At 38.4% G+C, this 11,276-nt stretch overlaps 1 protein-coding gene across 3 annotated transcripts; it reads left to right on the forward strand.

Moving 5' to 3' along the window:
- Positions 1-173: 173 nt before the first annotated feature.
- LOC148361207 (bifunctional apoptosis regulator-like) lies at positions 174-10,979 on the forward strand. Of its 3 annotated transcripts, none has more exons than XM_088341943.1 (9): positions 174-397; positions 2,232-2,500; positions 4,485-4,583; positions 4,654-4,747; positions 5,885-6,054; positions 6,246-6,402; positions 8,078-8,257; positions 8,339-8,535; positions 9,675-10,979. In XM_088341943.1, the coding sequence occupies exons 1-9, from the start codon at positions 359-361 to the stop codon at positions 9,865-9,867; spliced, it is 1,398 nt and encodes a 465-aa protein (XP_088198069.1). In that variant the 5' UTR covers positions 174-358; the 3' UTR covers positions 9,868-10,979. The 3 variants fall into 3 exon arrangements, with proteins under 3 accessions (XP_088198069.1, XP_088198067.1, XP_088198068.1); XM_088341941.1 differs by having other exon boundaries at positions 174-279; XM_088341942.1 differs by having other exon boundaries at positions 174-279; positions 6,261-6,402.
- Positions 10,980-11,276: the final 297 nt, after the last annotated feature.

The raw sequence follows: 11,276 nt of genomic DNA on the forward strand, positions 1-11,276 counted from the left end.
AATACGAGGTTTGAACAATTTTTATCGACACTTTTAACAGCATGACACCCGATCTATAAACTATTTGTGCTCGATTTGGAAATGTCACTATGTGAGGACAGAGCACAACAATGATTGTTGCCACTTTGTATTAGCTCCACGTGGAGTTGTTTTGACCCCCGTGTCCCCCTGCCCATCCCCCTCCCCTCACCCAGCACGCCGAAGAAGATGAAAATGAGGAATAGGGAGGGTGACACGTCGGCGGCTACGTGCACCTGGGAAAATACAGATGCAATTCAAGTAAACGTCATTGCTCTCTTTCACTAAATATTCTGTGAGAGTTCAACCTTGTGAACATTATGCAAACCGCACACATGCTATGACGTTTTTTGTCGGCGGTGCCTCGGTCCCTCCCAAGGTACGTGCTAGCTATGCAACTTACTTTCCAACAATAAAACTACAAAAATATATTTACAAATAGTGTGTTCGCTTCCTTAAACCAACAATTACCATATAAATAAGTTAAGCTTCTGATAAACAACGGGCATGGCGTATTTTGTTGAAGTATCCCGTAAGCTAATTAGCCTAAAACTTTTAATGTTGTGTCCAATTCGTATATAACAACACTTGAGGTACATTGATTATGGACAAATCTCTAGTAGAAGTATTCCTTTACTTAACTCAGTCAACTTTTGGGGGCGATTGTTTCCCATATTTCTGAAACAAATTCCCAAAATTGAATGGAAGTGTACTGTAGTTGGCTATTGCTGCAGTCATAATTTGTACTACTGGAGGAGCAACCTAAACCTAACATTCCTTTTCCCAGTGATTCTCAAATATTGTTACGAGTCACCCAGGGTGTACTCAAAAGCTCTTTAGGAAGTACTTTTAAATGTAAACCAAATCTCAAAAAGTAGCGCCAAAGCGAAACCAAATGTCACACTTGATATATACTTCCACTGCATACCTGTCAACCTGTTCGGTTTTGCCGTACAAAGTACGTTTTTTATGCATTTTAAGACGAATACGACGTGCAAGGAAATCTGTACGGATAAACGCAAATTTGTCAATGATGGGTACCATCCGGTATACACCGACCATCACGAAACGGCAAATCAATCAAGTGAAAGGAGTCTGCCACGGAATCCTCTATCTCGGTATAGTTTTCTTCGTTGCAAACGAAGCGAGCTGTTTGATGCTACTGTGCGCATGCATCTGCCGCCTGGGGATTTCCCATCATGTATCATTCAGAAAAAAAAATATGGTGTACGATTATTTTGTACGGGAAAATACGACAGTTTGTACGGGCATGGAGCCGTGGAGGTTGACAGGTAAGCCACTGTAACACATGAAATATAATCTTGTTCCAATTGGCAGATAATTTAGTTCGCTTTGGATTTGTGTATATTTGCACTTAAATGGTTATTGTCAATAATTTCCATCCATCCATTATCTGCACCACTTATCCTCAGTAGGGTCTCGGGGGTGCTGGAGCCCATCCCAGCTATCTTCGGGCAGTGGGCAGGGGACACCCCGAACTGGTTGCCAGCCAGTCGCAGGGCACAGAGACAGACAACTTACTGGCCCATACACACCTAGGGACAATTTGGACAGGCCAATTAACCTGACATGCATGTTTTTGGAATGTGGGAGGAAATCTGAGTGCCCAAAGGAAACCCACGCAAGCACGGGGAGAACATGCAAACTCCACACATGAGGTTCGATCTCATGACCTCAGAACTGTGCCGCCCTTGCGACTGCAGCGCCGTGCTGCCCTGTTTATAATTTAATTTTCTTTTTTAATTAATTATTGTACTGTATTAGTGTTATTTAGCACCTCCTCGTGGTAAAAAGCTTAATTCGTTAAAAAAAACAGTCGATTTAAATAATAAACAAAAATACATGAACTAACAAACTAAATGTGTGAACTACTCATCAGAAGAGAAATGTATTTTACACAGCGTGAGCTTGTCCTGCCTTATATAGTGCGTTTTGGTCATTTAGAGTCTGTGGTTTGTCAAAAGGTTTGCATGTATGCTTGATACTAAAATTGACAATCCAATTGCTTTGCGTATTTACATTTCTGCATTTATTCTTTCTCTTCAGTCATGTTGCGAATAGTTAATCAACAGAAAAGCTCTCACATGACTGGAACTATGAAATCACAATGCAAATCAAAAATGTACTCTGTAAACATTCCCATAATAAAGGTATCAGAATAAATTAGTTTAATCCATCTACCCGATCCCCAGATGAACGAACTGGGTTCACAGCCTGGCACCCTGAAAGTATGTGAAGGAGACAACAATCCACCGCAGTCTTTCAAGAAGGACCAAGTTTCAGAAAAAGACTTTTCCTGCCACTGTTGCTTCGATGTCCTGGTGAACCCCACTACTTTGACCTGTGGACACAACTACTGCCGCCACTGCTTGGCCCTGTGGTGGGAGTCTTCTCGCCAAAACGAGTGTCCAGAGTGTCGCCAGCTTTGGGAGGGCTTTCCCAGGGTTAATATATTGCTACGGTAGGAATTTCGAAGGAAGTGTTTTGTTTTGTTTTATCAGACAACTTGTATTCTAGGTTTCTTTGGCAATATAGTAATCCCTTGCTATATTGCGTGTGATTTTTTTATCATCCAATGTGTTCTGCATTCAGATTAGCTCACAGTCAGTTACCCCTGCTGTTTACCCGTGCTTTTTCTCTTTGACATTGAGAGCACTGGGCAGAAATCACATTGCAGCAACAGACACCACTGGCCCTTGCAATGCTTTGTTTTACTTAAACAGTCAGAATCCTTTAGTCTGCACCATCTCCCCAGTAGTGTTTCCGTCAGGACTCCGTGTCAAACCGGCGCTTTGCTCCGCCGAAAAGGAGCGCAGCACGCGTCCAGATTCACCTGGTGTCTGAGGCATGGCTCTCCTCATGGATCTTCCCAGGTACAGCAGCGGGAGGCTGCTGCGTCGGCACAGGGGACTTGACTGTGTCGTTTCTGGGGAGATGAAATGATCTGAATTTATATAGCGCTTTTCAAGTCAATGACTTCCCAAAGCGCTTTACATTGTGCTTCACATTTCCCAATAGCGGCGCTAACCTGCTTATTGGGGGTATTGGGGTTTCAGTGTCTTACCCAAGGACACTTCGGCATGTAACACGGACAAGCCGGGATTCGAACTGAGATCCCTTAATCCTAAAACGATCGCTCTACCTCCTGAGCTACTGCCGCGGGAAGGGTCCAGAGTCCGACACCACACGCCACCGCGCGGGGACAAATGATAATCGTGTAACCCTGCTGCGCAGGAGAAGTCTTCGTTGTGTTTTTATTTGATGATGGTGGCTTGGAGGATATCTGCACGGATGTTGAATGTAGCTGAGACGTTCACCCTTAAATCGCCATTTACAAATCTAAAAAAATCTTACATTTTAGTAGCCATTGTAACAAATAATGGCCTCAAAACAAAAAGTACAGCTTAAGGTCCATTACAGGTCAACAAACAAAATAGCCTTATGTTCTACATCTAATTTAAAGGAGGGGTGCGTCATTTGATGTGTCCTTAATAAGTAGTTTTTTTTTTTTTTTTATTAAGTATGTTTTAACAATGCCCAACTATATTCAAAGAGCCTTTTTTCCACTGCGCCTATCTACTTTTATCTTACTTTTACCCTCGGTGTTCCAGCCATGGTGTGTATTATGCTGGAGGAAAGGAAGCAGGGGAATGTAGGGCAGCAGAGTGATATCAAATGTGATTGCTGTTTTCTTTTATTCTAGGTTGTAAATGGTGAAAGTAGGAAAAAGACTGTTTCAATTACAGTCCAAATAGCAACCCAAACCCTCAAAAAGATGAAAGAAGCGGAGTTTGTTCCAGCGCATCTAAGTTTGTCGCTTACTGGCACGTGCAACAAAAGGAGCTTGACAGAGGCTGCTATGATGATTTCAGCCACAAGTTGGCGTCTGCGAGTAGAATATTTTAAAGTTACGGAGATTACCTATGAACATGAAAAACGTATGAACACGACTAAGCATATGTGAATTAATAACACAATGCCCTAAATAGTATGCTAAAATAATACTTAACAATGCTAACAAAGGCAGACGTTTTTAACTTTACAAATCCAAAGAAACACTAACACGAATGCTGCCATGGGCAAAGGAGGTAAAATGAGGGCTTCCCAGGAGGACAATGGCTACACCCCTGCTTCACTTGAAAGTGAACCACAAAAAAATTAGTGAAAACGCACCCTCTGAGTTCTCACGATCTGTCCTCCATCTTTAAAAATAATAAACGGATGATGGTAAATGGACCGCAGTTCTATAGCCTTTTACCAGTTACTAAAGCGCTTTACAATAAAGCTTTCAACTGTTGCGGGTCCTATTGGAGCAGAAGCCCTGCGAAAAAAGACCGACTACTGTAATTGATTCAAATGGAACATCGAAAGTTAATGCATGCTGATGGGATTAAAAGTTAAATGCTTTGCCATAAAAGATGCTCATTCTCGTTTGTCTTTGCCAGAGAGGCAACCGACAAGCTGTTCGGTGAGGTGGTGCGGCAGAGACGAACAGAGATCCAAGATAATCCCAAAATATCCCAAATTCTTCTGGCATTTGAGCGGTGAGAAAGTTTTACGACGTGGATACACCTAAAATGTCTGCCTTCTTAAATTGATTGAATTTATGTTAAGGTATGGCGACAATCTGGGCAAGTCGAGGACCAAACAGAACAAATATGTGGGCTTTGCTCTCTCTGCAGTCTTTGGGATGCTCCTGTGTGTAGCGGTATGCCTTAAATTAGTTTATTTTTACCCTATTTATTCATGCATAATGTGTATCACGCACGCCCCTAATATTTTATTAAAAATCTGTATAAAATTGGTTTCACTTTTTCTCAGTTAAAACTAAACATTGTAAGTGATGAATGTTGAATATGTGTGGCCATGATTACAATTTTTATTGACAATGTAAACTATGAAATGAAAAAATGAAATGATCTGCATTTATATAGCGCTTTTCAAGTCAATGACTTCCCAAAGGGCTTTACAATGTGCTCCACATTTCCCAATAGCGGCCTTGCAGCCATGTTAGGCGCTAACCTGCTTATTGGGGGTATTAGGGGTTCAGTGTCTTACCCAAGGACACTTCGACATGTAACACGGACGAGCCGGGATTCGAACTGGGATCCCTTGATCCCAACTATGAACACAATACCAACATAAAATTTGCAATGTATTTATTTAATGTCCGATTTATCATCAGACACACAGAGGGATGACTGTTTCTATTTCTGGATTTGCATATTTTTCACAATTAAACCGGGTTCATTTTCCATGTCGAACATGAATACTCCCCATTGGACACAAATTCTTCAAATGACTCTTAGTTTACCCAATTTTCACAATCATTTCATTACTTTGACATTTCAGTCCTTTATTTTTTCTGTGTTTGGTCCTTATGTCATTATATACAGAAGGATGGTCTTTCTTATATCTAGCTATCCTAACATATGAATTTCAGGTTCATAAGATTTGTTTTCATTTATCTACAAGATTACACCAAAAATCATTTCAAAATTAGGCAAAATCAGCATTTTGGAGATGTCAAATTTTCTTGGATTTTAAATGATTTCCCCACCTGATACGACCTGACCTTGCCTTTCAAAAGTTCCTAAAAGTTTGGGGTCAGTATATTTTCAATTTACGTACCAGCTATTGAAAAATCTAAAAAATATAAAATACTTAGGTGACAAAACCTTAAGTGCATTTTCTCAAAACAAGAGCAGGCAAACTGGCATCATCAAAAAACATTTTCTTTGTCATTTTTTTGAGATGCAGCTGTTTATTATGCAAGCATATGATGAGAATAGTATCTTTATTTTCCTTTTCAGAGACATAAGCTTAATTTTGTTTTATTTTGCAGGTATTGTTGTTGTTGTATCGATGGAGTATCAGCCATCAAGGTGAGCCAGAGCAGCAGTTGATCCCTCAGTCTGCATCGCATTGGACAGCAGACGAAATACTATCGTGGCTGGAACACTCGGAGCCTAGACTGCCAAGCAAAATCTTTCATCCAGATAGTTCCGATGACAGGTAACATTGATTTTAGAAGTTTACACTAAATATTCAAATGGAATGTTACTTAGGCTGTCCTTTGCCTGTGGTCACTGTTCTGCGCTTGTGTGTGAATGTATCGCTTGGCACAAATAAGACACCTTATTTTTGTATTGATATTTTTAACTTCAAATGTTAACTTATTGTTTACAACACCTTGTGTTTCTAAGGTCAATGGCATTCAGATTGCAGATGTTGTTGGAGAACAAGGACTTGTTGAAGCCACCTTTCCACATCCAGAATCAGGGTTACCGACACGCCATCTTGAATGAACTGTACAAACTTCAATCCTTTGAGCGCAGACCTCAGAACTTGTGGGAATACAAGGCAAGCACAATTTTTATACCACCACAATTTTTCTCTTGTATCCAGACAGAAAAACTGTAGCGTAATTAGGTCAATTAATAAGTTTAATAGATAATTGATTGACTTATTTTTGCACCGTTATAATATATTTTTTATGCCTTTTGAAGCATCACAGCAGTTTCTAGATTTTTTATCAGGAAACGACTGACAAACCTCAAGTTTCTGTATATTTTCATCAAGACACACACACTTGAATATTGAGGGGAATTAGTTCACTACAAATCTACAGAATAAATTGAATAAGTCAATGGTCAGGGGAGTAAATACTAAAATTATGGGAGAGAGGGGAGGATAGGCACTTGAGGGAGTTTGCTCAAACTTGTATTATGGAAGTTTTTGGACCATAATTCGGCAAATGGGGCTCTTTTCTAACCAAATCACTTTAATTTAAATTCTGATCAACTAACCTACCAAACTGCCTCAAGGTGCTTCATGGTCAGTGTTGGAATTATATACATATATTTATCCTACAGTTGACATTAATATGTTATAAGTGTTCTCAGCCTTTTTTGTAGAGTTTTCAGTTTGTAAGCTGTTCTTCAAGGCCATGAGTTGTTTTTTGTACAGTCTGTCTCACATACCAATGGGTGCACCCTGACCTGGAATATGCAACAACTCAAGTTGTTTTTCACCAAGAGCCTTGAAAGAAGAAAGGAGGACACAGGTCAGCTGTGATCATCGGGTGGAAAGCAGGCCGTGCGAAAGTAGATTAATTAACTCCGCGTAGCAACAGTCAGACAGCAGTCTCAACTAGTTAGATAGAACCCCTCCCTTCAGAAAGTTGAGACTCATGTACGATAGGGCGAACTTTAATAAAAAGAAGGGAGAGATCGGAGATTTCTTCAGAGTGAGTGAGGAGATTTGTAACAGCCCGGTCTCCGCCGCTCTCATTATAATGATTAATAAAATAACCAATTCTCTATGACCGATTCTCTATGTCTTCTTTTATTTCAGAGCGTTTTATCATAAATGTTGGGGACTTAAACCTAACAGTCAGGCAGTAGTAGTAGAGACAATCAGAGGAGGTGGGTCAGACAAACGTAGAAAAAGACAAAGAACAGGCGACTGTCTTAAACTGAAAAAATCCCTTTTCTAGGCGGAAGAATGTGGGAAGCAGTCACATAGTCACTTGGACATGCTGGGACCAGAATCAAAGCATTTGGCAGAGGTCAAGGAAAGCATTGAAATTATAGAGTATGACAATAGGACACATCTCTAAAATCAGGCAAGCCCTCTATTTCTTTCTCTGTTTGATTTTTTTTTTTCTCGGTTTTGTTCTTTCTGTTTTTCTGTTTTTTTATTTAATCTGATTTCAATGTATTTGCTTTTATGTTTATTTTGATTGTTTTTCTATAAACTGTTTTTAAAAATGTATTTTTCATGCTCTTTATTTTCATGTAGTTATTAAGTTGTTAAGTTATTTTTAATTAGTTATGGGCTCAAAAAAGCTTCAAATTTAAATGACAGTGAATTCCAAAAGATGACCCCTTAAATAGGGATAAAACATTGGCAGCTTAAAACAAAGTAGAATGCTACTGTTGCAGGGCAAGGAGCCACTTTGAAATCACTCTATGACTGATTAACATTTTTTTTTCTTTTTATCCTGCTTAAAATTACATTTTTTTCTCTTCAACAGGCTGCCCATTCAAGGAAATCTCTATTCTTGCTTTACGCAATGAAGCGCTCCCCTCGGCTAACACTCTTCTACTTGTACTTATTTGACTATTCGGAGACCTTCCTGCCTTTCTTGCACACTTGCTGTCCGTCCGTTGCACTGGCCAACCAACCTGTAGAAAGCTTGGGCTTCAACACACAGGTGCTAACTTGCAATACTGGACTTATACGTTTTTTGTTTTTTACATTCACCATGTGACATTTTGACAATTTGGCTTTATAGACAGAACCCAACTGGCAACAGTGGGGTGAGTTCATGGTGAAGTACTTTCTGCTCCCGTACCACCTAATCGCAGAGTTTGCCTGGGACTGGCTCTCGGTCCATTACTGGACGTCCTGCTTTGTCATCGTCCATGCTGTGCTGCTGTCAATGTTGGAGTGCTGCTCGTTGTGGAGAATTTGCACCACAGCTCGAATCAGGTATGTCACTCGATCTTCCATTCCCGTCCAGTTTTACATTCAAACATGGGTTAAACTATTAGTCGGAGTTGTCGAAAAAAATCTATAATAGAAAGAAGACAATGTAATGTCGCCAAACATGTTCATCCAACAGAGTGAGGCATTTTACTTGATTATGATCTCTGCTGGGAGTCGTTCATGTGTAATAGCGTCTTAGTCTTGAGCGGTAATATACATAAATCAAGTACAGATATCAATCCAGCCATCTAGCCATCCATCTAGCCATCATCTGACCCGTTTACCCTTACTAGGGTCACAAGGGTACAAATACCAAAACTTCCAAAGTTTAGGAGTGTATTAGCCTGGATACAGTGATTACTTGCAAATTTTGCGAAACAGAGTCTGACTTGCCTCGGTAAGATTTAAATAACATTCAAAGAACTATGGTTTTGATGACATGCATTCTACATTTTATATGTATATATTTAGCTAGAAACGAGAGCTTGAGCATTATAAGAGACAATGCCTGACAAACCTATTTGAACTTAAAGGAACCCAGTCTGAAGAACAAACGACAGTTGTTAAAACCTTAAAAAAACAACAAACGTCAGTTGTTTCAAACCCTTTGATTGCAAACTGTTGAGAATCCTTATATTTTGTTACCCACTTGGCTGTTGACCACTAAATGTATTTTACAAAATGCACATATTTGTTAAATTTGCTGGTCTACTGCTGCTAATACAACTTGTATTGGTTTACAGGGATTAAGAAAATCTTTACTTTATTTTTATTTATTTTTATTTGGCTGTCTCTAAAAAATGGGCATAGGTTTAATTCATGGATTTATGTCTCTACTGACCAAGCACGGTGACTAATTTGTTTTTGAAAAGGCATTCTTATTTAATTTTTGTATGAATCTGCAGTATGTTCAGTTGGAAAGTGTGTTTTTCATTGGACCCATTTTTTTGTGTTTATTACCATTTGCCACTTAGTTTAATAAACTTTTAGATTAAAAAAATATTAAAATATAATTATCCGATTATTTGACTAATCGTTTCTATAGTTGCAAATCAGTCGACAATTGAAATAATATATTTGCACCCCTAATTCCAACATGGAGTCAAATCATGTTCAATCAACCTGTTTTTCCTTGTTATCAGGACACTCCCTGGTTTGATGTGGAACCACTTGTGGACAATGATGTCTCAGGGACTGGCCTTCGGTCTCATGTGGCCTATGGTGCCCCAGCTGGTCTGCAACTGCATGTTCTACTGGGCCCTGTACATTAGCCCCCTCACGGATATAGACCTATTGGTACGGCAACTTTGGCATCCAGGAACGGCAGCGCATTAAGGCAGGTTATGTGTTGCCTAAAGGAGCATCTTTAGTTGGATCGTCAGAAAAGCACATGAAGCTTGTGCATCAACTCAGTGACGTTCTACTTTTTCCTGCCAGACAATATTGAACAAACGGGGGCAGAATGATGGCTGAGCTGGCCAATTGCAGAAAAGCAAACTGCTTGCATCAATGAGGCAAAACATGAGCTGCTTTAAGCACACTACATGTTTTGATTTTCTAAATGTATTTGATGTTTTCATAACAATGACAATTATATTCAAAGTTAGCTTTGACTTTGATGTGACTTGGCTGACCATGTAAATTTATAAATGATTTATTATTCCTTATTCAACCATAATCTTTGAAACATATATTTTGGGAAACTTCTGGACTTGTTTGTTAACACATTTTTACAATAACAGTGCAATTCAAGAAGGAACATCTCAGAATGTTTTTTTGAATGAATGAAGCGTAGCACATTTTTAACAAATGCACATTTAAATGCTTTGCGTTTTCAAAGATTAGTTTGACTTTGCACTTGAATGCTCAACACTGTGATTTTGATTTACCTTACGGCATTGTTTTTCCATTGAAGATAAAGATATACTCTGCTGCAGAAGATATGTGTAAGATGCTGACCTTGTCTCTGTTTATTTATATTTTCATTGCTCTCCACATGTTTCCAATACTTACCACTCAAGAAACTGTTCAAAGTTTACTGGTCACAAATCATAAATTTTAATTCAGAGAAACAATGGCATTATGTACATATTTTTCACCCTATTGTTTTGGTTAGCAGTTCATATCCATTTACATTTATACGTTCAAATAAATGTATTTTTTTTTTAAATTGTAAAGACAATTTATTAACTCTTGAATTTTCCCTAAATAATACATATTGTACTTGATGGAAATGGATGAATTTGTGGAAATGTTTGTGCTTGCCGGAACTGATGCTAGCCAGTCTAATTTCTTTCCAATTTTAAACTCCGCTATACAGAAACAATTCTTACCCATATTTTTCATATATACTTTCTGTGAAACACATTTTCAGCCAAGCATTTCCATTAGCACAGAGTTTTTGTTGGTTAGGGATATTGCAAAAATACAAAAACGTTAAATATTAATTTGTGGTGGTCTTTTTTTCACAATATAGGATTAGAAAAAAAATGTGGAAAATGTATTTGAATATTAGTCATACAATGTTGGCAAATTCAAAAAATGTTCTTATCTAATTTAAGACTTGTTTTTAACAAATAAATAATCCAATACTCAAAATAAGCAACATTTCCCAATCCCATTTTTTTAAAAATTGGAACTATTGATTTTTAAAAAAATATATTTTTAATGTTTTAACTAAAACAAGTTTAAAGACGATAGTGAAATAAGAAAATGGTACTTAAACCGAGAAAAAAAAAAAATAA

This window comes from Urocampus carinirostris, chromosome 8, assembly GCF_059441175.1.
Source record: "Urocampus carinirostris isolate Australia breed hairy pipefish chromosome 8, RoL_Ucar_1.0, whole genome shotgun sequence".
NCBI classification, from domain to species: Eukaryota; Metazoa; Chordata; class Actinopteri; order Syngnathiformes; family Syngnathidae; genus Urocampus; species Urocampus carinirostris.

What these genes read in the sequence shown, in the direction of transcription:
- LOC148361207 (XM_088341941.1), top strand. Translation starts at nt 208, where the DNA reads ATGAAAATGAGGAATAGGGAGGGTGACACGTCGGCGGCTACGTGCACC. An exon ending in GGATGCTCCTGTGTGTAGCG is followed by an intron (nt 4,748 to 5,884) that starts GTATGCCTTAAA and finishes TTTATTTTGCAG; the next exon opens with GTATTGTTGTTGTTGTATCG. An exon ending in AGAACTTGTGGGAATACAAG is followed by an intron (nt 6,403 to 8,077) that starts GCAAGCACAATT and finishes TCTCTTCAACAG; the next exon opens with GCTGCCCATTCAAGGAAATC.